The sequence below is a fragment of the Falco punctatus genome, assembly GCF_963210335.1.
Source record: "Falco punctatus genome assembly, chromosome: 8".
In the NCBI taxonomy this organism is placed as follows: Eukaryota; Metazoa; Chordata; class Aves; order Falconiformes; family Falconidae; genus Falco; species Falco punctatus.
In genome coordinates, this window is record NC_137588.1 from 52,546,387 (window position 1) to 52,574,300 (window position 27,914).

The following is a 27,914-nucleotide window of genomic DNA, read 5'->3' on the forward strand; positions in this document are numbered from 1 at the left end:
TAGATGCATGCAACAAGCATCAGGGGGTTGTTTCACAGTACAGTAAACTGACCTTGTCAGTGGGGGCTACTGAAAGAGATGGCCCCAGTTCCTGCACTGCCCTGACCACATCTTTCCTTCTCACTGGACTTGCAGCAGGACTTGCCTGACTGCAAAAAGCCAAGGCAATATAAAAGTATTTACTTTAGGGCTTTTTGGTTGCTGGGTTTTTTGTTTTTTTGGGTTTTTTTTTCTTTTTTTGGGGGGGGGGGGGGGGGGGGGCTTGCTTGTTGCTGTTTTTCCCTTTAGCAGACTTAGTTGCCTGCCATATTCATACATAGAACCAGCCTTCCCCTAGGGTCGGATATGAGCTGTACCAGCATTAGCACAAGGAAAGCAACTGGACAGTTTTGTAAACAGCAGGTAGTTAGTACATCAGTTTAGCTGTTTTGTGAAACCATAGTGGTAACACTAACACGAGTTACACAGTTAAGCAGAGTATTTTTCTGCCATCAGCACAATTGATCCCAAAGGATTTTCATGTTTTTTGTAATTTCAGGCAAGGCATCTTGTTTAATGTGCTATAAAGGCAGTTTCTAATTTGTCACTTAAAACACCATTGGGGGGGGGGGGGCGGGAATCGCTACTAATGATTTATTTTCTAAGTGGAGTATTAAAATTATTAGACCTAACCCTTCAAAAAACATTTTTGCATCGACATATTCAACGTGGGTTTAGAGAATTTTGTGGGTGAAGCAAAGGATTTTTTTCTTTTCCTTTATGGGGCTGAATATGTTGCAGGCTCACTGATGTGAAGCTGAACTAAAATAATGATGCACTTTGAAAATTTAACTAGATATAAAAAAAGTCAAGTATTGGTATACGGATTTGGGTACCCAACTAAGAATTACATTTTACAACTGCATCCATTTACCTTGAAATGGAAGTAAAGAATACTTCGACTGCTGTTTTCCCTGCAGAAAATGGTCAGCTCTTTTTCCAGGCTCTCTGGTGCTTGCAAACCATCTACCTATCGTGAGCTGAAGCTCCCACTTTGATAAAAAGGGATCACTGCTGTACTTTGTATAGTGGCTACCTTTCATTAGCACATGTTCCTTCAAAACCACAGGCTGTTGGTGGCTACATCTCTACCACATTTGTCCTTTCAACACAGCCTTCATACCATCTTTTCAAAAATAAGAACAGCAAGCAGGCTGTAAGAAGAGCACAAAATAAATTTCCCTTCTTGCTATCCTTGTGAAAAGACCCTCTGAATTTGTCCAATCCACAGCTATTTCCCACGCTGAGCATTAGCATACTAAATATGACTAGAAAAATCATTTCATACTGGTATTTTACACGAATAGTTACTTAAAACCTCAACTCAGCAGGCTGTGGCAGTGACTTTAAATCCCCATTGGTAGGTATTATTTACATTTTAAATTGGGGTTTCAGGCAGTACTAGGGGTTTACCTTTTTTCATCCAAGCTGACATATCCTAAAGGCCAAGGAAGCTTTTAAAGCATTTCCTTAAACTTATAGAGATAATGCAAAGATTCTGCAAGAAATGCTTAATTTCTGAAGTATTTGTAGTTTGAAAATTGTGAAAGTGGACATTGGAACACAGCACTAAACTGCAGATTTTTTTTTCCCCTTAAGAATGAAGAAAGCAGCTGAATCACGACAGAGTGCTGTTTGCAAGCACAAGGTGCGTTCTTCTTCAAGTGAAAGACTAATGTTTTGAAGATTAATAGTAGACTTCAGTCACTATTGGTAAAATAACGGGAAGTGGCCAATTCACACACAAGGCATAGCAAAGCACAGGAACAGAAAACAGCTAAATCAAGAAACAAAAATATCAACATTTTAAAGTAGATACAAACACAGATACAGGCTGACAGAATCCTGTCTGTCTTGCCTTTCTCAAAGTTATATAATCAACTCACCAAAAAAGTAATTATTTCATAACGATGCCATAAAGGCATTCAACTGCAAATTTACCAATCCAAAAAATAATTCTACTGAAGGAAAACCAGATTCCTACTAATTAAACAGCTAGCAAGAGCTGTATTATAGGGTGCTTGTATTCTGATCTCCAAATTGCAGATCAGTATTGAAATGATGGCTGCTAAAATGCAGCAGTGCTCAGGTAATCTTTTCTAGCACATGCATAAATACAATTAACAGCCTCCATCAGAAAACTAGAACGAAGTGTGTGCATGTGCATGCATGCACACTATTCAAGAGCTAAACATGTAATTAGATGCTTACAGCTCAGAACACATGTTTACTTTCACTCATTTTACAAAGGTAAAAAGAGGACTATGCTTTATAGACCTGAGACTTGCCATGGCAGTTGTGGCAGTTCATGTAATCTTCCTTACGTAAAACCAGATGAGAAAACCACTACACTTTCAGACTTGAAAAAGTGGTTAGCATCACTGCATATGAAGCTGCTCGCATAAACAGTATTGAATATTTACAATAGGAAAGAAAAGACCTTGGTTTAAAGTTAGGCCAAAGTATACTAAAAAGACTTACCATGCAAGCTTCTCTGGCTTGATGAACTGATGGGTCTTTTTCTAGGACTGCCTTATAATCTTCCAGAGCTTCATCTAGTTTTTCTGTTTTTTCATATAGTTCTGCTCTCCTCAGCAAAGCTCTAATATAGTTAGGATCTAATTCCACTGCTAGAAAACAAAAACAAAGCACAGTATTTTACTTAAACATTTTTACACCCCTCAAATGAATTCTTAAGCGTGTATTAAATTCTTCATAGTTACGTTTACAATGTAGCTTAGCTTTTAAACTGTGACTCTGCTTGATTCTAAGTCATAATTCAGAAAGGCATGCATCTGCCTGTAAAAGTCTAATACAAATAATCAAATTTCATTTAATGTCTACAATCTATCACAGATAGAAGTGATTTATAACATGGAAACATAATTTTGCAATACTGTATATGCAGAGATTCCAAGTGATGCTTCGGAAATTTTAAGGACCTGTAAGATATTTTTCAGCTTTTGTATATTTAATGCGTGTCTTAGTAGGTTACAGCTAAAGATAAATATATCTAAAATAAACATAGCAGGGAAAATAAGCATTTCCCTGCTTATCTCACTTCAAGATGAGACAAACTTCAGGAGAAGTTTTGGTGTTCTTCTCCATTTAATATCAAACATTCAAAACTGGGTGGGGAATCCACAAATGGTTATATTAGCTCTACAAGTTAGCAGAGGGGCATACTGAATGAATTTAAGCTTTCCCTCTCCTTATACCTTTGGCAGCTGTGACTGTGTTTACAGATGCAGTTAAGTTTAGCATTCAGTTTTAACAGGAAGCTGCAAATAGTAATTTCTCAAGAATTTCTTCATCCATTTTTTATCATAGGAAGAGTGAGTATGAAAGCCTGCCCATATATAATGCCTATAAAATGGTTCTCAGGACAATTACATCTAAGATTATCTAGCTAAATATTCTAGTTTATTTCTTCTGGAAGGACAAAGACAATGCTACAGTCAGCAAGCTGCAGGTTAGTGTGAATTGCTCTGCTGTGCTCCAAGTGTTGCATTGCAGTTTGTAAGCCAAGTCCCTGGGGAGCATCAAGCGATGGTAGGTTGAAGTCTCACTGCTGCAAAGCAGCCTGATTCCCTTTCAGCCTCCTCAAAATTATCAGAAGCATTTTTCAAAATGCATCACCACTGAAACAAGGCAAACCCCCAGAGTGACAGAAGCCAGCTAAAACTTGTTACCTTCAAGATACCTGTATCACATACAAACTCATATTTACTGTACAAGCGGTACTGGTACACAGCCATCGGATTAGTTTTCGGATTGGTAATTTGGACTTTTTTTGCCCAGCTGTTGTGGGGAATTTAACAAATACTTAAGCATGAGTGAGTGGGTGGAAGCAATAAAGCAATGCACAGCTGAAATCGTTTCACCAGCAGTTGCAGAGAGAAAACTATGCAGGACAAGAACAGGAGGGCATAAGCCCTTCTGACAAAATAAACACTTGCACAAAAGGGACTTGATAATGCTTTTCTAAAGCTTCACAGTTCTTGGGGATTAAACCAAGGTTTGGGGGGGGGGGAAATGGCAGGTGTAAGTAGGTTTAAAATAGTAGGTGTAAGGAAACACCTTCCACAATAAAAAGACTTTCCTGTTAAAAAGTAGTACAAAGAGCAGCCTTATTGGCACAAGAGAATAGAAAGTAAATTATTACAAACAGGAAAATTTTGATAGGCATTTTACAAAATAAATAATATAAGTAATTCTAGATTCAGGTGTATTCCATCACAGCCTTTCTTTAAATTCTTTAAAGACCCTTATGCTCAAAATTACAGCTCTGCAGTAAGGCACTAAATGGCATAATTTATGCATGAAGGATCTGGCACAAGAGCAGCACATAGAGGGGGAAAAAAAACCCAAACAAAAAAAGTCATACCTTTGCTGCAGTCACTTAGGGCAGCTTCTGTCTTGACCTGGAACACAAAATAGTTTTGTTACGTTTATATCATATTTCTTGGGAAACAGATTATTTACAATTGCAAGCAAAAAGGTTTGTCCAAGGAACTGGCATGTTCATGTAATGAAGGCTTTTCATACCGTTGCTTCTGATGTAAAGCTCTTTAGCAGTGATTAGCTTCCTCTCGGTGAAGGCTGCCAGTGTTCAAATTGCACGGCTGCCCCACTAATCGTCTGCACTGAACAGCCGGCAGCAAGCTACAGTCAAAAGGCTGAGTCACATCTGCAGGCCTTGGCTTAACCCAGCTATGGCTTTTCTACCTTTGTCAATTAATTAAGGGGTTGGAATAGATGGTTCCCAAGAGTCCCAGATGAATTCCTGTCAGTATGAGGTAAGACATTTGGAAAGCAGATACTACCTTTAGCAGTAATACAGGGTTCTCTACAAGGGAAAATGCACGAGACTTCCAGAAGTGGTAAGGACAAGATTTTAGTGCAGCCAGACAACTATACTTAAAAGATGAGAGTTAAGCAATCTGCTTGTAACAAAACAAGGAAAATAGCAAAAGAGATCCAATTTTCACCCAAACTAAGACTGCTTTTAAAAAAATTAATAAAATAACCAGGCTGTTCTGTGCTTGTACTGTTCATTGAAGTAGTAGTAATCTTTCTACACCCAAGGAATTATTTCCTTCTCCATAAACCAGAAGCTGTCTCAGAGAAGAATGCCTCACAAGCTTTTACTGTAGTGCAAAGCAAATAGGTGCAACAGGTATGGAAGAACAAACTTAATGGGTAAGTTACTAGTAATAAAAATCAATCTCCAAAGTAATGTATTTCTTTGGCAGGTTCCACTGATCTTTTATCATCTGGGGCTCCTTTGGAGACTACTGGGTTAGCTTCCCAGTGATATAAATACTTGACATCTGGATTACAAGGTTTTTCAGTTTACAGCTTTCATATTTCATATGAATATTTCATATTGAAATAAAAATTACAGACTTTATTCCATTTTTAACTTGTCTGCTCAAACAATTCAGTATACCAACAGCAAATTAGAAAATTCTAGCCAAACAAGAATACTCTATGCTGAGTAGGAACTGGTGTTATTTATGCCTAAATATGGTTGGCTGCAAGGTACATTTCTAAGCAAAGCTGCATCTGTCCCAATACTGGAGGAAAACTGCCAGAATGTTCCCTTTGCAGGAGGATAAGCTGAAGACAGGAGTTACTGTACTATTTTTCTGTAATAATTTAATCTTAAAAACAAAGGCAAAAATAGAGAGTGGTTTCTCCTCAATTCTTAGCATCTTCTCCTCCTAAAGAATTGAAAAGTTCTGTTCAGACAGACCGTGTTCTATGCCATCCATGCTACCTAAGTATATTGCCAATTCTGGTAACAGAAGGATCCAGGGAAGACCTTACAGCGGCCTGCCAGTGCCTGAAGGGGCTACAAGGAAGCTGGAGAGGGGCTTTGTACAAGGGCCTGTAGGGACAGGACAAGGTGAGTGGCTTTAAACTGAAGGAGGGTAGATTTAGGTTAGGTATAAGGAAGAAATTCTTCACTGTGAGGGTGGTGAGGCCCTGCAGCAGGCTGCCCAGAGCAGCTGTGGATGCCCCATCCCTGGGATGCTCAGGGCCAGGCTGGACGGGGCTGGGAGCAACCTGCCCTGGTGGAAGGTGTCCCTGCCCGTGGTGGGGGGGTGGGAACTGGATGATTAAGGTCCCTTCCAACCCAAACCATTCTGTCATTCTATGGTTCTATGATCTGAGCACCTGCAAAGGAATAGAAAACATGAAGAAAGCTGCAGCCACTCTATCCAGACCATCCCCTGCTATCTAGGTCTGTCCTACTATAGCAACTGTGAAGGAAGCAGACTAACTGAATTAATAAAGCCATAGTTAGGAGCTCCTGCTTATGCCTCAAAGCATTTTATCCAATTAAATGAAGACAAGTATATGACAAACAGGCTTTTAGAAAAAACACTAACTAGCTAAAATTCTAAACAATCTAATATATGGTCTGTATACATTAAACCTACCTAAAGACATCTGTTCCACATAAACTTTGAATTTGATTACAATAGGGAGATTGAAAAAAAAATAATTAGTGTTTCAAACATAATGCAGCAGAGCAACTTTCAACAGCTGTTCCAACTGCAACTTTCAGGTTTGTATTCATCCTCAGTAAAACCAAGCATAGCAGCATTTCTACCAGGAGCATGACAGACTTAGCAAGCAGCAAAACCTGCAGACAGCTTTATGCCTTTGCCTCCTTTATGTATCCTAATGACTTCATTACTGCGTTTGTCATATAATCAATACATGGTGTTTCATAAAATATAAAGAATATTCACCTGTTTCATTTTTGCAGCAGCTCTGTTCGAAAATAAAATAGCCCTATCCTTCTGGAAGCAGGCTGGACAAATCTGCAGAGCCTTCGTATAAGAGTCTTCTGCCTCTCCATAGTCTGCAGGTGCAATAGCAAAAAAACCCAAAACAGAACATTTATTTCAAATGCCAGTACAATCCGTGAACCACATGGCTACGATGAATTCTTTGGAAACATTTCTCAGTATATGATGCAATATTAAACCAGAATCAGTAGCTGCTCACAAAGTACGTACCTGAGTAGCACATAGATCAAAGACAATCATTTTCAAATCAACACCCTTGTAAAAGCAGAAATATAGTTCTGAGCTTAATGTAACAAGTGCAGCATGATGTGAATATAATTCTCATCCCTGGAATTGTTTAATTCTATTTGAGTTACCAGGCTTAGTTGTAGAATCTCTTTAGATTAAGCATATTCTTGATCTGTAAGGAAGCACATCACTGCACTGATACCTGTTTAAAGCAGTTATGGAGATATTTTGTCACATCATCTTCAGTGACTGACTCAAAGGTCAGTTGCCACAAGCCCATTATCACCCGGAGGTCATCCATTATCAAGTCTGGTCTAAAGCAAGGAGCAGTGGTAAACCACATGGGATTATCAAGTTATTAATTTTCTAATAAAAGTAGAGTCAAGAGTGAAAAGGCCCTGTACTGACTCTGAACAATGTCCTGCCAGCTGACAAACACACTGTCCTCAAAACAGCGCAATTCTTCCTGTGCACATTAGCTGGTGACCATCCAGGTGCTTAAAAGGTCGTGTACTTCTGATCAGTAAGGACTATGGCAGGCTCTCTGAAAAGATCCGCTAAAGAATTTGTCAAAAAGGCTATGGATGAGGCTTCACAGGGTGATTCAGCCAACATTACAGGCTTGCTGCTTTCATGGTCCAAGCGGCTTTCTTCTGCCTGCTCTGAAGCTTGCCTGAACTCGTAAATCATTCCCCAGGAATCCTGCTCTCTTAGCACACAATAAGAGACCTCCCACAGGAAGGCCACTGTCTGGTTATCAGGGTATACTTTTGGGAAGGGGAAGTTACTTGTTTGTGTCCCTGCTGACTGAGGCAAGTACAAATCTGCATATCCTCGTTTCCTTGTGAATCCTCTAGCCACCAGAAAATTAAATGAAAGGCAGGTGTCAAAAACACTTCCTCCTTTATGTTTTTTAATTAAAGGCATTGGTACAGTTATACATGTGTATATATCTCTATATACACATATACATGTGTATCCATATACATATATGCACACCTATGTGTACTTACATCTCTGTGTATACATACATATAGATGTCTGTATATACTCATACACATACATAAATAAAATATGTAACAGATAGAGCCAGTGGATAAAAGGAAACATGCAAATATACAAAGGTATGAGAGAGCTACTGGGCCACCGAGTCCTGCATCAATTCTAAGCACACACATTAGCAAAACTCAGCCTAGTAGAACTCTTTTTTGATTAGTAAAAGAAACCTTGGCACTTGGAAGGCAGTCAATTCTGTATCACTTTCTTGGATTTAAACACTTCCCTTTCATGAGAATCCTGCTTTAGTAATACAAGGCTTTGTGATTTAAACTTAACTCTTAAGGAGGTCTGCTATTTCTTTCTGTTCTCTAAATGATGATGAAAAATGATATAGATGATACATTTGAACAATAATAGGTGTGAGATCTTCCTGTGGGTTTTCTGCAACACCACCATGATGGCTAAGTACTAATTTCAGATTCTTTAACATCCATATGATGTTAAAACATTATCAACCCACCTCCTTTCTTGAACTGCTCATTTCCTTTCTCCTTCAGCCCTGTGCTCTCCTTTCTTCTTTTCTACAAAAGAAAAGACAATGTCTCAAAGTATTTAATTGAAATGAACAAGTAGGTCAGCTGCAGTTCCAAATGAAGTATGAATGGAAATCAGAATAAAATATAACAAGAATTCTAACTAGTACCAAGATCACTTTCTGGTAGTCACTCTGACATGATACGCTTTATATCTATGAAACACTGTAGTATAACAACAAGGCAATTAAAGAATTCCAGTTCATGGACAACAGTATGCAGAAAGAGGATTCATAGTGAATTACATGTTTAAACTAATATGTTGGCTTTTTAACTGGCTATTTGCTTCTCCTTTCCAACTCAGTTTAATTCAACTAGAGCAGGTCAACTATGTAGAATATGTGTTAGATGTAGAGTTCAAAGGTTTTGCCTGAAATAATTCCACCTCAGAAACTGGTAATTACTTTCAGAGATGTACAAAGCATGTTGAGCTGACTGCAGTAGAAACGGGTTCATGGATAATACTGCCCTGAAAGGTTTCTTATGCAGAGAGTGACTAAACCATCAGACCCAGAGACAGGAAGATTGTTCTGTTACACAGTGAAAATTGCACATGCTGAGCAGAGTTGTGTTTTCAACCATGAATATCTTAACAGTACTCTTGGCACAAGTGAAGTCGACATGAATGCTCTTAGCCTTTGACACAGAAAGCACAGGATGTCACCAAGCCATCTCTTCAACCTATTTACAATGGAAGTCTTTCACATGCAGACATACCTCACAGAAGTAAAAACAAAGCAGTGTAAGTAAGACAGTAACATCAAGAGGCAATGCTCGTGTTCATGAATAATTTTCGTGGTAGAAAAATGATCATTTGACCACTGATTTTGCACCGAACACACATGCATACTCAAATAGACATCCTTATATATGTCTATGAATTACAGATCATTGACCAATTAAAAAGCCAACAGTAGGAAAAGGAGCAGTTTCCTTTCCTGCAGATTGTGTAAATCAAGGATTAATGCAATTATCAATATCGCACAGAACATCTCCTTGGAAACAGCTAAATATAGTACTCTTTGTGGAGCAGTGCACCATCTCACAGCTTTGCCAAGTAACTGACAAACAATACAAAATCAGAGGTTCTCTCCTCTTGCTTTTATTGGTTTTGGAAAGTAATTCACCTGGCTGCTGTCACCATCTTAGTAATAACAGATCATAATGCTCTGAAAACTAGGCTCAGCAGAATGGCATTCAGTTGACACACAAAATTACACAGTGAAACATCCTCTGACCCTTTCAATACATGCCTAGGATCACTACATTCTTTCCTATCGCCTGTTGTGTTCTAGAAATATGTTTTCTAAAACTCATTGCTCCTCTCATTTAAAAAAACCCAAACCATAGGTCAGACAAAACATGCACCACTGTTTAGAAACTGGCTTTCCTCCAGGGTCAACTGACAAATCTACACAAGTCCTTCCACAATGTCACTTGCACCAATATATGCAGGCCAGTTGGTGCTTTCTAAATATGAGTATACAAACAAGTTTAAGCATTTCAGACACAAGCTGCATTAAGAGCACAGATTTATTTGTGAATTACCCTGTATAGGCAGGATAGTGCACATTCAGCTGAAGGAGCATGTTAACTGCATTTGAAAGCTGCACCCAAACTTTCAAAGTGCCAGGCAGAACAGCTCCAGCAAGGTCACTGCACATCGCAGCTGGCCCTCCACAGAAAGAAATTGGTAAAACTTCTTGAATGCATATAAAGTCAAAGTTAGCACAACAGAAGTCATTTTCATACCAGTGAACAAAGCAGCCAGATTTCAGCACAGAACAGGTTTAGAGATGATGATCCTACTGGAAAACGTGAAAGATCTACACAGACAACCCTCACTGAAGAAAAGAAATGCTTGAAACACTAGCCCTACTGACTTCATTGCTCATGACCTATTTAGAACTGGCCTTTAAGTGCCATTAACAGATTCACTGTTGCATAAGGTGGAGTTACAACTCTACAATAACAAAAGCCATTTTTTTTGGGGGGTATGAAATGAAAACTGCAGCATGGCCATAGTACTCCTGATGCAGAAACCCTACAGTCAAGGGATACCGGATGAAGAGCTTTACCTGTATTATTATTATTTTGCTTAATTTTATTAAAGTTATTACAAAGTATTATATGCTTACCCCGGTTAAATATTCAATACTAATATAAAAAGCGATTTGCTGCAAGAAGGCTTCAGGAGAACAAGCTTTATATTTAAAAAAAAAAGTGTAAAAGGAACAAAAAAAAAAAAAAAAAATTCTTCAACTGTGGGATTCCTTCTCAGGTAGCCAAGAGGACTGTGACCTGGAAGCTCACCAGCACAGAATAAAGACCAGTGTGGCTGTATGGCCATGTTCACTGGGGAAACATGGGCTGCTGAATGTTCTGAGCAACCAAAGAGCTTAAGGACTCAAACCGGGAAGCTGATGACTCATACAGCTCTCCTCCTCCGAAAGCCTGTTCCTCGCTATGTCCTCTCGCCTGTGAATCAAACTGCACAAACTTGAAGGACAGAGGACTATTAGTCATCCAACTGTTACAGACGTACAAATGTCAGCGACAGTCTTGCGGTCACTTCTGACTATTTGACCAGAAAAGGTGGTGTCTAAGCACGTTTCAGAAGCCAGCAGCGTTGTTACCACCTTATATGGTTTTGCAGCTTACTCAGCTCCCTGGAAAGCAACGACGCCAACAATGCAGTCCTGCTTCCAAACCACTATTTCTCTTACAGCTTGCCCAATGTTTTCAAGACATCCCTGTATTATGGGGTGCAGGCTGTCCCTTAGATTCCAAACTACAATTTTTCACAGTATTTTTAAAAAAGCTAAAGTCTATAGGGTACCTCAAGCATCATTATGGATTTGTATTTGAAGTATGACCCATAAGCAATACATAGTAGGAGACTATCCCTAAAGGTAAATTTCCCCAGCTTTTCTACAAAATGTAAAAGCATACATATTAGCACGTCACATCCTAAACATGCTGCCCTCTAAAGCACACCATGATATTTATGAAATAATGCATGAAATAATATGAATTAAATGCATGCAATAATACTTAATTTACTCCCACACACATACCTTTCTTTAACAGAAAATCTAACACAAAAGCAGTGGAAAGTCAACTATTTTGGATGAATTTACACTTAACCTGAAAGGACTGCTCCAATGGATGCTGTTAGAATCTGTCTTCTAGTCAAATTCAGGGTAAAATAAACCAAACAAAAAAACACCAGAATCTAAACTGCTGTTAGAAGACATAACCTCTTTACTCAGTGTGCTACATTTCCAGCCTCAATGGACAATTGCAAATTGACTGGTCATCAGTTTACTGTGATCGTATCAGCCCCAGAGTGAAAAAATTGTTAGTGACTTGTCCTTGGGACAAATTTTGCACAATGTCATTTCAGTGTCCCCACCCACTCATTTTTCAGAAAAAGATGTAAGTAGCTGCAGGGCAGGCTACCCTTTCCTCGGTGAGGGAAGTAGGTCAGGCTGAACTCCTAGAATGCTCTGCCTGAGGAAATGGTATCTTGAACCACTATGTTCCCTGAAGCAGCTCATATACAATATCGGGGTCAGGCACAACTTCCCCAACTTACACTCCATTACAATTTTCTGCTATTCAAAGTCTTCAAAATGTTAAGGGTTTGGGTTTTGGTTTTTTTTTTCAGATTTTATTAACACAAAGATGACAAATTCCAAGTGGCAGGCATTAGATTTTTATGTACGAAGTCAAAACATTTTTTGAAGTCCAGAATAAATAATGACATTTAACTAGTAATATGATTCTTAAAGGATCTGATAAGAAATGTTTACAGATTTGGATACTGAATTATGGTTGTCCACATTCTGAAGAAATTAGGATCTTAACATAAACCTGCCCGGCAAGCTAGAGATACTGAAGATTAAGACCTGACCTGAAGCAATGAGAAAAGGCAGTTTTGGCCTTCTGACAATAAAGTACACAATTAAAAAAAAAAAAAAAAAAGGCCATCAAATACAGTCCTTGGACCTCAGCAGCTCTGCCAAAAAATTCAAGGTTAGAATAAGGCTTTAATGCTTTTGTTTTTACTATTAGAGAAGAAAGGAGCCTACACATTTTCACTGTTTATTTTGTAAGTAACCAATTTAAAAGTGCTGGAAGTAAAATCCTTAAATATAGCTGGTGAGAGCTGAAGGACAAACACCCTCAGTTTGTAATGCTTCCAACTATTCTTCCTCTGGCTGTTCCTATGCATTTTATGTGATCAATTGATCTAACTTTGCTAGGGAACTGTTCTTGGCTCCAGTTTTTTCAAGAGCTGAAAATGCGCACTCTCTTCTCTGCAAGGCTATTTATACAATGTGACAATGCACATCTGCATCATCTCATATACCAGTTTGTAAGGTCACCAAGTAGCAGTCAATTTAAAATTACGGCAGTTCAAAGGGTGCACAGAAGCAAGGAATTTAAACAGATAAAGAACACATTTCTCAGCTTTAAATACCAATTCTATTTCCAAGTCATCCATTAGTAGTCGGCTGCTTCCCCCTGCAGTTTTGTGAAGCTATTGCTGTATCATGCATTCAGGTATTTGAATTTCAGTTTCAGGTTGTAGTCACTCAAAAAATTTTCTTTTTCAAATACTTCTAGAGTTGTCACTTGAAAACTGTGCCAAATCTGCCCTCTACACTCAAGAGGTAGAGTAATAAGCATCACTAGACTCTGGCCAATCTCTGCTGATTGTAACTCCACCGTAAAGACTTAAAGTCTTCCTACCGCCAAATCGCCACCTTTTTCCTGAAATCGTAAGCAGCACTTCCAGAAACAATAGGTCACATCCATACTAGACAGTCTAAAAGTTTAAGTTAACACCCTAGACTAAATATGACTATTCCCGAGTGACAATACATGCCATTCAGTTGTTCCTGTTCCAGAGGAAACAACCTCACTCAGAAAAGTGGAGCTGACCACTTAACCCATCTCCACCACAAGTTATCTCCATTTGACAGTATCAACATCTACCAGAAAAATGCAAAAATGAACCTAAGACTAAAATCAGATAGCAGCACTGAAAGGTATACTTTCTCACTCTTTCTCTTAAACTGCCATCCAGCAAAAGACTTTCATGTTTGTTTAAAAACATAATCCAAAGAACTACAAAACACAAGGGAGACTAACTCCAGATTTTTTCAAGGTTCTTCTCGCCAGCACTTGGAATTAATTACTCTAGCAGATACAGGTACACTTCTCAAATGCACTTCTCCGAGCTTTAACTCAGAAAATATAACATGATGTTTTACTCTATTTTGCAATCCATAAGACAGGACAGTTTTAATCTAGCAATCCATTTTTTCCTCCAATTTGAACAAAAACAATAGCATATTTAGTACTGGTGCTCTACTGTATACAGGATTGAGGTTATTAAAGTAGGTCATTTGAATAAGGGGATCACCTTTTACTTTATTTCACAAGACTGCATTGTGATGCCTTCAAAACCCAACTGTCTTACAAGTTTTATTGCTATACAAAAATTTTTAAATGCTGATGAGCACTGTTAACAAAAGGCATATTCCTTATTCGTATTTGTCAGTAACTTCTGTAGTAAGTTTTACTGCTGTGCAGTCAGTTGGACTGTCTCATGTACTAATAATCTGGGGGTTTTTGGTCCAACCACATAAACCTTCCTGGAAAGAGTTCTGAGACCATCTCCAAATGATCATCAACACCTGAGGACTGCTCCAAAATATGACTTGCTTCACCGTATCCCATCTTCCATTTTGTACCTTAGCTCTGATTTTGTAAATACTATAGAAAAAAAAGGAGCTTTGAGAGTCAAGGTGATTACATAATGTTAGACAGATGGAACTAGGAAAACACAAAACGCTGAAATGCATGACTACACCTGAGAAACCACCTCAGAAGAAATCCCAGATTGGTTCTTCAGCCGCTGGAAAAGCAAATTCTATACAGAAGCTGTAACTTATGGAAGAACAATGGGATCAACCTGAAGCATGGAGAAGAAATGGTGAGGAGAGGAGCAGTTTAAAGGAATTTTCTTGATTAACACAGCATCCTCTTAACACAGCCCAGAACTTCTGGAGAAAACAGAAAAAAAAAAACCCAAAAGAAAGAAAAAAGGAAATTTTACTGTTTAGCCCAGAACTGAAAAAATCTCAGGTATAACTCAAAAATACTATTTCTCAAAGATCAGTTTCACTTAATTCTTACAGATTTGCTAGCAAGATACTAATCCAGAATCTCCTCTACTAGAGCTGTATTCCTTGTCTGGCTGACATTTCCTAGTGTTAAAACAAAAGTTGAGCATGACCAGCCAGCTGTAGCAATAACGCACACGCAACAGCCCAAAGGAGGGAACTGCTTTTGAGGAATATTAGATAGTTATTCCAGGGTCTTCTAGCAGCTAGAAAGTAGTGTTCTGTATCCAAAATAAGAGCTTACTATGCCAGGTGCTTAAGTCTTTGCCAGATAAGGCCCAACGAACAAGACAACATCTGTCATGATGGAAGAGCATGAGGGAATCGGAATCCTGTTGCTGGATAAACTCGTAATTAATGGGTGTCCCTCCAGAAGAGGACCAGGTCAGACTGAAACAATTACCATGCAACAGCTGTTGGGTGTCTTCTGATTAATTCTGCAGACTAGACCAACGTCAAAGCCATCACTGTCAATGACAAATAACCAGAAAAATCTGTTTGTAATGCATCAAAAGCAATTTACTGCTCAGTGCCTCTTCTGAGGCAGCAATCAGCATGCTTTTGAAACAACAACAAAAAATTTATAAAATGAATTTCATTACAGGCTGCTTAATTCTTCAAAAGCTTAGTTACAAGTCCAGGCAAGTAAGCAGGCTCTACACTACATGTGTTTTTAAGAATAGTTCTTGCAGGTTTGTGTCTTAATATCCCTTCAAGTTCTTAACTTTGTTTTATTGTGCAGAGAAGACTTCTTATGGTACCAGTACTGTTTCCCTGGAAGCAATTCCTGTTGCTTAAAATTAGAAATCTCGCTATATGGGACTCTCGAAATATAGCAGAGAAAATACACAACTGCTTACTCCTTCAGTTTGATCTCTGCAGCAGCTTCTCCATGGATGAGATTTAGAGCTGCTACCATGAAAGGTTACATATAGGATATGCATAAACACACAGAGCAAGAGCAAGGACTAGAATATCTTTGCATCTCCAGAATAAATTAGAGATTTTCTTTTCTACAGCCTAGTTATTGGAGAACACCACTCAAAAGAACTTATTTATTAAAGCTGCTAACACACAACAATGAGCTTAGTTTTAAAAAAAAAATACATTAAGATATAGCTGCATAAATTTGATTTGAGCAGGGCTAACATCCAGATCTCCTTATGACTTGCGTACATAGTTTATGGTGCTGCAACCACTGTTCATAGGAAGTTTTTATTATTTAGGCAAGCAGTCTAATTGAAGAAAATCCATTTACCCCTGTATGCCATCACGATGCTGACATTTGATGTCTACTTTTACCAGCACCGCCCTTGATCTAAAAATAGAGCATTATTTTTCATCTGAATCATTCCCTGTAACTAGTTCACTGCACATTCACACAGCGAGGTGTTCCAGCACAATGAAGGAGGCAGCAGGGGGCTGAGAATAACTGATCAAGGACTGCCTAAGTAGCAAATGCAGCACTGCTGCTGAGTGTCTGGTCACAACCTAAACAGTCAAGTAAGTTCTGAATATTTCTGTCTCATTTTCTCCAGCTGCAAAAACCAAAAATCATGTTGCCCTTATCAAAAATGACCTTTTGAGTTATTGGAAGGAGGTTTAAGATGTGTGAAAAACTGAATAAATGGATGTACAGCAACTGTTTTCAGACTGTAATTGCAGTATTTTTTCCCAAAAGCTGCATCATTTAGCAGAGTCTTTTCATAACCAAAATATACCGAACACTTTAAAAAATAAAAATAAAATTTGTAGCCATCAATTCCAAATACTATGGGGAAAGCTGCAGTGGCAATTCAGGAATGACACATCCCCATGGTTTTACTACACAGAGAATGTAGGGTGATGTAAGGTAAGATCATGCAAATGGGCTACTTCAACAGTTGTAACAACAGCTCTAAGCTTCTAATTCCCCTCTAATTTCTGGATTTTTCAAGGTCTACTTATAAGAGATACCAATAATATTTTGTTGAAGAAAAAAATAGCTGTATTTTAAAGACTGCTTATATAAACCACTCAGAAAGCTCTCCATGGAACATAAAGTTCACAATGTAAGTATTGCCAATCTAATAGTTATGGTGGTACCAAGAGATGCAATCCATCCATTTCATTAGGTATAACCATAAACCAAGCTGAAGGGCACAAGTGTTAAATATCACTGGAAATCAGCCTACAGAAAGATGAGAGCTGTCTCAATACTTTCTTAAGGCCATCTGTCCAGCTTTCAAGTTATTATTTTGTACTCCCACTGCACCTTTCAATGGAGTTCCAGAAAGCTGAATGCAAGCATTCAACATTCACAATTCTTTTGCTCATTTTACAGAAGGCAAAATTTGATGTGCAAAATTAAGTGATTACCTAACAATCCAACAGAAACAAGAGCAGCACGAAAACTAACACACCCAATTTCCAGGCCTGATGCTCTTTCTAGAGTTTAATTGTACTACATAATTTTGCCCCAGTTTTTAGCATTTTGTCCATGAAACTCTCAAGTTGCCTTCAAGTTACAGGCTGCTGCAGAAGCTTCATCGTGACTCATGATGACAATGCTCCTTGCTGTACAGCAATAAATACAAGTAAAAAAAAGGGAGGGTTTAGTCTGAACTGGAAAAGGCACAAGGGCAAAGGGATGCTTTTTGCATAGTGAGTAGGTCAAGCAAAGTGATTATTGCCCTCTGTTCAGCACCTGAGAGGATGCATTTGGAGAGTGCTCAATTTTATTGTTCTCCCCATTTGGAAAAAAACAAACAAACAAAAAACCAAAAACCGAAGAGAGAGAGAGAAAGAGAGACATAGACTTTCCAGAGGGAGTCCTGTGGATGGTCTCCAAGATGGTCAGCGCACTGCGGGGGATCATGACCTAAACAGATAGCCTAGGAGAACTGAGTATGTTCAGCCTTAGGAAAAGGTGGCTTGGGGAAGCTTTATTGCTAGAGCAAATGGAGACGGACTCTTTCTGTAAGCATGCAGAAAAAGAAGGGCCAATGGTCACAAGCTGCAACAAAGGGAATTCTAATTGAATACGAGGAAAAAGTTTCCACCGTGAGGGCAGTTAAACACTAGAACAGGGGCCCAGAGAGGCTGTGTAGTCTCCAGCCTCTCTGGGCCTGGCTCTGGGCAGGCTGATCGATTTGATCTAACTTCGAGGAGGAGGTTGGACTAGATGACCTCCAGAGGCCCTTTTGAGGCAAAGGATACACCCGATTACCTCTTGAGACTTTTTCTCCCTCTTATTATTCATCATTAGATCTTGGTTAGCATCGTTATGCCGATTTTACAGATGTCAAAATTGAGACACACAGAGAGGGAGATACTTCTACAAGGTCAAGCAGCAGAAAAGCGTTACATTTTATGTCATTCTACTTCAAGGAGATTATATTCCATGTTCCCCTTACCCGCTAATCCTGTACTGCTTTTCCATCTCAAGGAACTTCTATATTAACGTAATTACCTGTACTACAGATTTAAAACTACCTTTTTGTCTTCACTGATATATTTTGGTCAGAAATCCCACCCTACCAGCAAGGAAACTATTTGAGACACAACTTGATTAAATTTCTGTATACTGGTTTGTAACAAACAATTCAGACATTTGGTTGCCTCTGGCATCTTAGCTCTGCATATTTCTGCCCCTCATTCTCTATTTACAGAGGCTGACAGTAAGACCATGGTGTAGTCAAGTTACTGCCAAACCCCTCTTTCCAACTTTTTTGGGCAATGTAAAGCCAACATTTATTTACTTTTACTATACAGACAGAGCTAGCCAACAGTTAACAGAGCTAGCCAACAGTTAAGAAAGCATGGTCCAGCTTTACAGAGTCAGTTGAATTGGAAAAGATCAGCTTGCCTGTACAAAAGAGTAATAAGCTCCTATAAATTCACTGAAACATTTGTAATATTTTAAGGACTTTAAAAAAAATTAATTGGATATGACCCTTCATTTTCATCAAATGCCACATTTTAGTAGAACTTGTCCATTACAATAGTAATTTCTTTTGCTCCTGGTGATTTGGGAGTTTCCAGTATAAAAACTATACAGCTATATTTTTTTTTTATATATATATATAATATACAGCTATACAACACACTATCTTCCCCCTGTGAAGTAATGCTTTCATATGATGCTGTCTGCCTTCTTTTGTCAGCTACTATTCCCTACTCCACTCTTCTTGCCTCATCATAATCAGTTATGCAGTGTTACCCATGATCCAAATTGTGCAGCTGGCCTTCCAGAAAGGGCTCCATTTCCTTTATTAAAATAAGATCTAATTCATGCCTACAAGACTATAAAATAACGTTTGCTGAAGTCTTCCCTTCACATAAGTTACAACACGTCAGAATTCCATCTTCTTCCCAACTGCCAAATAATACAGTAGTACACCACTATTTCAATTTTCAGTACAACCAACTGCTTGTTTGGATAATTCAATCTGATTTTAAGAGGCTGGATCAGTTCTTTGAAACATGACCTGTTCAAGCTATGTAACTTGTCAAAAAACAGTGTTTGGGGAAAAAAAATAAATTGCAATAGCTGATTTTGGGACACAGATTTAATAGCTTTACTCTCCCACCATTTACAAGCTACAATTGAAAAAAATCAGGGGAAAAAAAAAAAAAAGCCTAAATCAGTAGCAAGACTTCCACCATTTGCTATGAGAACACAATTACCAACAGAAATTCACCACATTACTCAAGTGAACAGAGTCTAATCCTGGAAGTGATTTAACAAGTTTTCTCAAAGTTAGAAAAAAATAAAGTTATACTTTTTTCCCCCTAACTACTTGATGACCATAATATCTTAGAACCTTGAAAACTAACTGCAGTCAAATGACACCACTGCTTAAGGGTCAAAAAAAACCTGCTTCACACAGACTTACAGGGCAGTAAACACCATTTCCCCTGTGACCTATTTTGTTACTCCACACAACATTATCCAGTTTATTACCCAAACATTTTGTCCACTGTAACCACACTGAGAGGAAAAAAAGAATCACACATTTAATATGTTCTGTTTGATTAAAGCTTAAGTAATCTATAGGGTTACTTTCAAATTTAATCCTAATTAGTTGTATTACATAAACTAACCTTTCAGATAATGAGAACTATCCTGAAACCTGCTCTGAGCTTTGGAAAAGCACTTTGCAGCTAATCAGGTGAAACAATGAATGCACACAAACTAAGTAACATGAGACAGGGAGATTTTTGTTTCTTATAATCTCACTAAGTCGCAGTAACCTTATACACTGGTGAAGTAGGCAAAAATCTGCAACAGAATGCTATGATTCAGAACAGCAAGGAAAGCTAACAAAAATACGTTACTTAAAAGCAGAAGAAAAGTAAAACTAGACACATAAGAGAGTTTTAAAGGTCCATTTTCACGCCAGTCACAGACCATTCAGAAACACGACACTGAAAATGTATCTTTGTATATTCAACATAGATACTTTGCATTACCTGTTTTTCTTCCTCTGGCATATCTTTTTCTAGTTCTAGTAAGTATTCTTCATCTAGTTCTGTCTGCTTCCTTGCGCTATTCTCATCATTCTGTAAATTCCCTTCATCATCCAGCACAGGTTCTCTTGCCTCAAAGGAGTCATGACAGTCATGGAAACACTCATCTGCAGCAGTGGAATCTTTGGCTGAACATGGTGTACACTCCCTTTCAATGTTTTTAGGATTCTGTGCACCTTTGGGACCAGTCTCTGAAGACTTCTGACCAGAAAGCTTTAAGTGATCAAGTAATTCTTCAGGTGGACTTTCATCTTTAAACTCTTCCATGATGGACTCCTTGGACAGGTTAGGTTTTTAGAAACAAGAGAAAAAAACCCTTCAATAAGCACAATATAAATGCCTTGTCAGAAAAGAAATCTCTCAAGTACTCCTGACATCACATGAGGGAAACTATTACTCCCCAGGGGAGGGAGCCATTTATACACGCTTCTTCTATGCACTATACAGCAACATGGGGCCAGTATGCTGTTCCCATAAACAAGTTAAATTCACGAGCCCCGATTCCGTGGCCCGCCACGGCACAGCACTATGCTACCGCGACTTTGCTTTTGCAATAGGACTGAAGTCACGCACACAGGCCTCAGCACCCCCTCGCCCAGCCCGGCCCCCTGTCGCCTGCGTGCAGCGAGCCCCTCACCGCCGCCCCAGGCCCCGCCTGCACCGCGCTCCCCTGCAGCCCCATCACAACCCCCCGGAGCCAGGCCCCCAGTAGCCGTTCCCGGCTCTGTCATCTCAGCCCTATCCCGCTCCCTGAGACAAGTGGCCGGGCTGCAGCCAACGCCCCCGGGACACCGCCGCCTTCCCCCGGGGCCGGCCCGGGCCCACCCCAACGCCCGCCCGGCCGCGGGCAGAGACCTGCGCCTTCCCTTCCACCGCCGCTCGCCGGCCGCTCCTGACCCTTCACCCCGCAGGGCGCTTCCTGCCGGCGCCGGCCAATAGGAGGAGGCCGCGCGCAGGCTGCTGGGAGCTGTAGTCCTGCGGGGGCGCGCGACGCGCGCGGGAGGCTGGCGGCCGCCCCTCAGGCGGGGGAGCCGGGCTGGGGGTGGGGAGCCGTGCTGAGGGGGAATCCGGGCTGGGGGGAGCCATGCTGAGGGGGAATCCGGGCTGGGGGGAGCCACGCTGAGGGGGAATCCGGGCTCGGGGGGGAATCCGGGCTGGGGGGGGGAGCCGTGCTGAGGAGGGAGCCGGGCTGATGGGGGGGCCGTGCTGAGAGGAGAGAGGTGGGCTGAGGGGGGAAGGCCAGGGCCGGGCTGGGGGGGGGGGCGGGCTGAGGAGGGAGCCTGGCTGATGGGGGGGCCGTGCTGAGAGGAGAGAGGTGGGCTGAGGGGGGAAGGCCAGGGCCGGGCTGGGGGGGGGGGGCGGGCTGAGTGGGGAGCCGGGCTGAGTGAGGGAAGCCCTTGTGCCCTGCGCCTCTCGCCCTGCTGGGCTGCCCTCGCCTGTGCTTGGCGCCCGGATGCTGAGTTTTTTTACTTGGGCCGCTTGCGCAGCCTTTTTGCTCATCTAAAGGAGTATCTCTTGTAGTTATTTAGGCTCACTGCTAGGTTAGAAGTTACACCTTGAAACCGCCCCTGTGGTAGCACTGGGGCAGGCCCCTGTTAGGCTGGGTGCAGGGCAGCTCTGAGGACACGGGGAGCTGCGGGCTGCTGCGCCAGGGGGTCCCCAAGGGATCAGGCGCAGTTAAAGCTATGGCATGTCCTGGGGTGGTAGATCCCTGCTGCAGTTCACCCATTCGCGGTAAGGGCACTGCTCAGGCTCACCAGGAAGCGGTTGAGGGATGGGGACGCTGTGGGGACTGGGAAATGAAGGGCACAGCTAGGCATGGTGCAGGTGAACAGCAGAAGTGAGGTCCCGGGCAAGTACCACCTGGCTTGAAAAGAAATTGGGGTGAAAACGTGATCAGCTGACGGAAGAGAAAAAGAAGGAAAGTCTTCATAGATCGACAGAAAGAGGGATCTTATCTACAGCAGCAGATTGGTGGTGTTGCTTCAGGCTCTGTTGCCTGTGCTACTTCAGTCTAGTGGCTCATTTAGTGAGTGATGAGTGTGCGTGTGATAGCCGTATCACTGCTAAGGCACCGTTAATTGGTTGTTTCCATCACCGACTTCAGTTTTGGTTTTTCTGTTCCAGTGACATGTGAAAACTGAGCTCTTTCTAATCAAGCAGTGGAATAAAATTTGCTTTCATCTTTTTTTACATGCATTCCTTTTAATGTTGGTCCCCAAATTTTGAAACAAAACTGAATTCTCACAAATTCTGAAGTCAAAGGCGTGTGGAACAATACCTTTTAATTAAAAATCACTATGCCAAGCAAGGAGGCAGTTAAGGAGTGTTCTTACGGGGTATTCCTTTCTCTACCCAAAGTTGGGGTAGAAATTGAAGATTCAGATGCCAACTTCATTTTTGGTCTTAATTTCTTTGATCACTGCTTCTAAATGAACATTTCAGATGTCTGAGTCTGTTGGTGCCAGTAATAGATGTATTAACAAGAGATTGGAACACTTTGCAGAAAATTGGCAAGAGCATGGCTAGTTAGAATGAAAGCAAACAGGAGCTCTGTGGCTGATTTTCCTCCCTCTCTGGATAAAAGTAGATTCAGCATTCTGCAACATCCCAGCTGCAATGATTTAGCCCCCAAAAATGTGCCTTTCTGCTGTTCTGCTTGCACTGTGTAATTTATTCTGACTTACAGAAAATATTTCTGAACCTTCTCACTGTCCTGTTAAATATCATCTCATTTGAAAAGGGAGAAGGAAATTACAGCTGTGGTACAAAATCAATCCATACAGTTTTGAATTTGCTGAAATGCTATTTAAATCTCCTCTGGCTGTGCAGAGTACAGGGGTTTGAGAAAGTGACACTGTTTCATCCCCAGAAGGAATTGAACTGATATGGACGTCAGAGGTCAACACTTCATCCAGGATGGTGTGCTAGCCTTTATTTTTATCTTTTCCAAGAGAGAGTTTATTTGCCAGCAAAAACTACAGGAATTGGACCTGCTTAGAAATTTTGAGCTGCTGCTGATCCCTGACAAGATGCTACCTTGCCTCCATGTGAGGCAGGGGCTTCTACTTCCCCACAGCTCGAAGCTTGATGGGAGCCAGGATTAGGAACATTTGCTTTTCAGGAATGCTGTGGTTCCCAACTCCGGTCCCTGGCCAGCCTTGTTGTGCACCATCCAAAATCTATCTGCTGCCTTTGGCTTCTGTCCCATGGAGTTTCTATTCCAAAATGACTGACAATTTTTCCTTATCACATTTTTAAACAGAGTTCCTCAACTTGATGAAACACACTTACTGACTTCATAGGAAGAAGTGTGAGGAAAAATTAGCAGATTTTACCATAGAAATTTTCTGCCTGCATCTCCTCTGATCTGGAGACACTTTGGATCTCCTTGAACTTTTATTCAGCGTTTTGTTTCTTCTAACACAACATAGGTGAAAAAATGCAACTCTCCAGAATCCCAGTTCCCTGCTGTCATTTAGGTGTGGTCATTCCTTTATGAATCTTTATCCTAGATCTAGCAAGAAAGGCAAGATTTCCCATGGTCCTGCTTTATTAAAGATGGGGATGTCCCCAGGAGTCCTTTTTAGCAATGACCTTTGAGCCTCATGACTGCTGTTTAGGATTGTTGGTTTCCCCTGAGGTTAGCCCTGAGCAAGTTGCAGCTCAGTGAATGTCTCTGCATATCTCTGCTGTGGAACTGCTCCTCAGTGCCCCTATGAAGTAAAATCCCAAAGGCTTCACTGGTGTTCAGAGAGCAGCCACCAGGAGAAACAAGAGTTCTCTGCCTGCCATCAGGGGACCAATCCTCCAGCTGGCAAATGAAAAGGTAGAGACTTTCTAACCCACCATCAGGTACCAATGTAGTCGATGTATATGACTTCTTATGTCTCACTTTCTCTTTACACTTGGAGTGTTGTGTTCATAGGTTACTTTATGTTTAGAAAAGACAAGAACAAGTTGTCTCACAGTATTTTTAAACATATGCACTTACCCTGGAGGTTATAGGGCAGTTGCCAGTTTTTACCACTAAATCTTACTTGTTCAAACACAGAACATGTTATTGCATTAATCAGTCTTTTAGAATCTCTAATTCATTGTTGTAAGTGGAAGTGTATGAATAGCTGAAGGCTGTATATATACAAAAACGAACACTTAGTATAATTTGTTTAACCTTGCTAGTGCTAAGGGATTTTTCAGAGCATTTATGTTCCTTTAAGTGAACACCTGTTGAAAAAATCAAGAACATACAATCCTGAATAAAGCAGATATGTTTGGATAAGTGTTCAGTGATGGAAGCCTTAGCTTGGGTTGTTGAAATTTACTCCCTGTTTTGGATGGGTTTACCTCTCTGGGCAAGTACACAGCAGAGTCCAGGGTCATGGAGTACCTCAAGTGGAAAACTTTAATACTACAACACTTTTATTAAGCCAGGCATAAGTTGAAGAGGTCAAGTCAGACAAAGAGGCTATATCTCAGTACTTTCCTTCATCAAGAACTTTTTTAACCTTTAACATTTTTTTCTGTTTCTTCCCAAACCCATAGGACGGTGTTGGTGATGTTATCTGGCATGATCAACAGACTCAAGTACAATGTAGTGTGCCAAAAGAAAAGCTGCCAGGAAGTGAAGAATGTTGTGTTTACTTTTGCTTTCTCAGTAGTGCTGAAAGAAATATAGAGAGGGCCAATGTGAAAGATGTATATTCTTTTCTTTCTGACATGAAAGTTTTCTAGTAGATTGTATACAAATACTTTTTCCTTACTGCTTTCAAGACAAACTTGGATTTTGCCTACCTTTTATAACAATACTATTACAGAAGACAAGAGGGCAGCTGGGAGGAGGAGAGCATTTTATTCAGATTGTTAAAAACACTTAGTTTTAAAACTCATAATAGTTGTTCCCTGTTTTGCAGCTATGCTGAACTGGCAGTTGGTGAAATGACTCTGCTCTTTTAATATATGTTATGAAAACTCATAGCCTAATAGCTTTGAGTTCACTAAAATATCTTAACAAGATGACAATGAGACCAAAGACAATTTCTAGTATTTCCAAGTGTAAAATGTTCCTAAAATGTAACAAAAGGCATACAAGAGTTTAAACATTGAAGGCCAGTGGATTTTATGCTGAACAAACTCCTGAGAACAGTACCTGGCAACTTGGGAGTGTAGCTCCAGTATTTATGGCCACATTTGCAAGATGGCTCTGCGCACAATTAGGCATCTAATCTGTGTGCATAATGACACTGATTTCAGGGACACGCTGGGTGACCCTTTACTGCTGAATTTCATGTGTTTGCTCATTTCCTTGACTTATATGAGAAAGCAAGAAAACTGAGTATAAGAAAAAAGGTACCTGCATTTTGAAAAAAATCATCCTTAAAACATTCAAGGTCTTGTGACAAATAGAAGCAGCTCTTTGCTTGTTAAAGCTTGCACTCCCTCCTGCAGACTTGTGATACCCATGTTTCATTTGTCGTTGTGGGTAAGAATTCTCTAATATTTCTTTCCAGAAAGTTGCATTATTTTTCTAAGTGTCTCCATGAACTGTGAATTACTCCAGTTCTGAGCTCCCTGATGAACATTTCCTGTTTATATGTCTCAGGAATACATAGATTTTACAATGTAACTTTGAGATGATCTTAAACTTGTTTAGTCTCACTTACCGTTCTGTTTTCATACAATATTAAAAGTGTTAAGGTATTTCAGATCTGAGCCTTGAAGGGAGGTTGAATTTTTCCAGTAGATGGAACAAAACCTGTGGATTCAAACAGCCAGAGACTATGAGGTTATGCATTTGAATTTTGCAGTCTTTAGATATTCTTAAATACTGATATTTACAGCAGAAGATTCACAAGGTAGAGCCAACATGAGGCCCACAAACTGAGCAATGTATATGGATGCTTCTCGGTTTTCACAGTCTAAGCTTTGCAGGAGGACCACAGCAGAACTAGAGCAAACTGGGGTTATGAATTTTGCATATTAAAAGGATCTTTTCTTTGTGGCCTGTTTTGGGCTTGCTCTGTTGCCTACCTGCGTGCAGCTCCTCTCAGTTTAAGTGTTGCACTAGGATCCCTAGGCTGGACTCTATTTTTACACAGTGATGAAAGCAGGAGCCTTTGCTGTTGGGTGAGAATGACTAATCTACGCTCAAGCTGCTGGTAACTTCTGATGTATTTTAAAAGTATGCATTTCTTGAGAAAAAATTAGCCTTGTGCTGCTTAAGACAATAATAATGTAAATGAACAGGCAGGCGTACAACAAGTTTGTTAACGTGGATGTAAAGGTGCCTCAAGCCCCACTGGGTGCAGTACTGGTGCAATACCAGCACTGCAAGGATTAATACCAAGTATTGCACTCAGCTGGGGTGAAGACAGGCTGACTGCCGTGTACTGCAGCTCAGTACACCTGAGTGCTTCTAAAACTCAGCATTCTGGAAAAAAGCTTCTCTTTTATTTTTTATTATTATTACTGTAAACTCGTGTGTTTTGCACAAGAGGTGAATTATTTTAGAAATTAAGACTGAGTGAAAGAGTTTCTACTGAAAGAATTCATGTTATATCTGGGAGCTTTCAGTCAAAGGAAGAGGTGCCTTTCACAGCTTTCCTTTTTTTATAGGTTCTAGTTCCAAGTTGCCTGAAAAGCATTCTCTCTTTTTAAATATAAAACAGAATAAAACTCCAAGACACAGGAATTTCTGTGGAAACCAAATTGCTACTTTATGTACTTTAAGTAGGGGGTTTTTAAAGGCATCTGCAGAATTTAATTAGTTAACTTCTTTCTCTGTAAGCTTGCCAGTTTCCTTCCTGGATTTTACTGTAAAAAGTTTCAACAAAAATGAGCTTTGGGAACTCATCACTTCTGGAAGAGACCTAATTGAAGTTGAAGATAGGATATCTAAGATCTCTTACTGCCTTAAGAAAAAGTCTTCCCGATTTACTGTGAAAGAGGCTGAATTTGTGTGTGTAAAATTCAGGGAACTGTTAGCTGGATTGGAATATTTGTGAACTTCACCCAGAATAGAAATCCAACAGATGGCGATGTTGGATTTTCAAACCCAGGTCCCCATTCCTTTCCTTGCAAAACTGATCCAGTTCGTATTGAAATCGGGATGGAAGCTGCCCTGTCTTGCAGTCGTGCAGGACTGGACTCTAAGGTGACTGGAAGAAGAGGATGAACTGTTCATAATTACCTCAGGCTCCACAGCATATGCTAAATATACTTTTTTGGGACAGCTTTTTTGATCTTTACTGTAAAGAAACCAAAGCTCAGCAAATGAAGCAAAGAAAAAATAATTACCATTTTCCAGAGGTTACATAAAGTCCAGGTTCTTTGCTAGAATTAAACATTTGGACACAAATCTCAGTGGAATCAAATTATTTTGCTTCCCAAATAACATTTTAAAAGAAGTTGTGAAATAGAAAATTGAAGGCTTTTTAATTACATCTGTAAATTAAAGTTTTACTACGTCTGCTTTTTAGGTTGAGTTATTAAAGAAATTATGAAGGATTCTTACTCATTTTGAA

At 40.1% G+C, this 27,914-nt stretch overlaps 1 protein-coding gene across 2 annotated transcripts in view; it reads right to left on the reverse strand.

Moving 5' to 3' along the window:
- The window catches only part of TTC1 (tetratricopeptide repeat domain 1), a 34,097-nt gene extending 12,763 nt beyond the window's left edge, over positions 1 to 21,334 (reverse strand). Inside the window, exons 1-6 of one of the 2 annotated variants that reach the window (XM_080398110.1) lie at positions 21,247 to 21,334; positions 20,335 to 20,667; positions 8,611 to 8,671; positions 6,804 to 6,916; positions 4,427 to 4,463; positions 2,521 to 2,669 (exon numbers count right to left, since the gene is read on the reverse strand). In XM_080398110.1, the coding sequence (XP_080254236.1) occupies positions 2,521 to 2,669; positions 4,427 to 4,463; positions 6,804 to 6,916; positions 8,611 to 8,671; positions 20,335 to 20,658 (684 nt within the window). In that variant the 5' untranslated portion in view covers positions 20,659 to 20,667; positions 21,247 to 21,334. Of the gene's footprint in view, positions 1 to 2,520; positions 2,670 to 4,426; positions 4,464 to 6,803; positions 6,917 to 8,610; positions 8,672 to 20,334; positions 20,668 to 21,216 lie in introns of both variants that reach the window. The other variant, XM_080398111.1, reaches the window with a different exon arrangement.
- Positions 21,335 to 27,914: the final 6,580 nt, after the last annotated feature.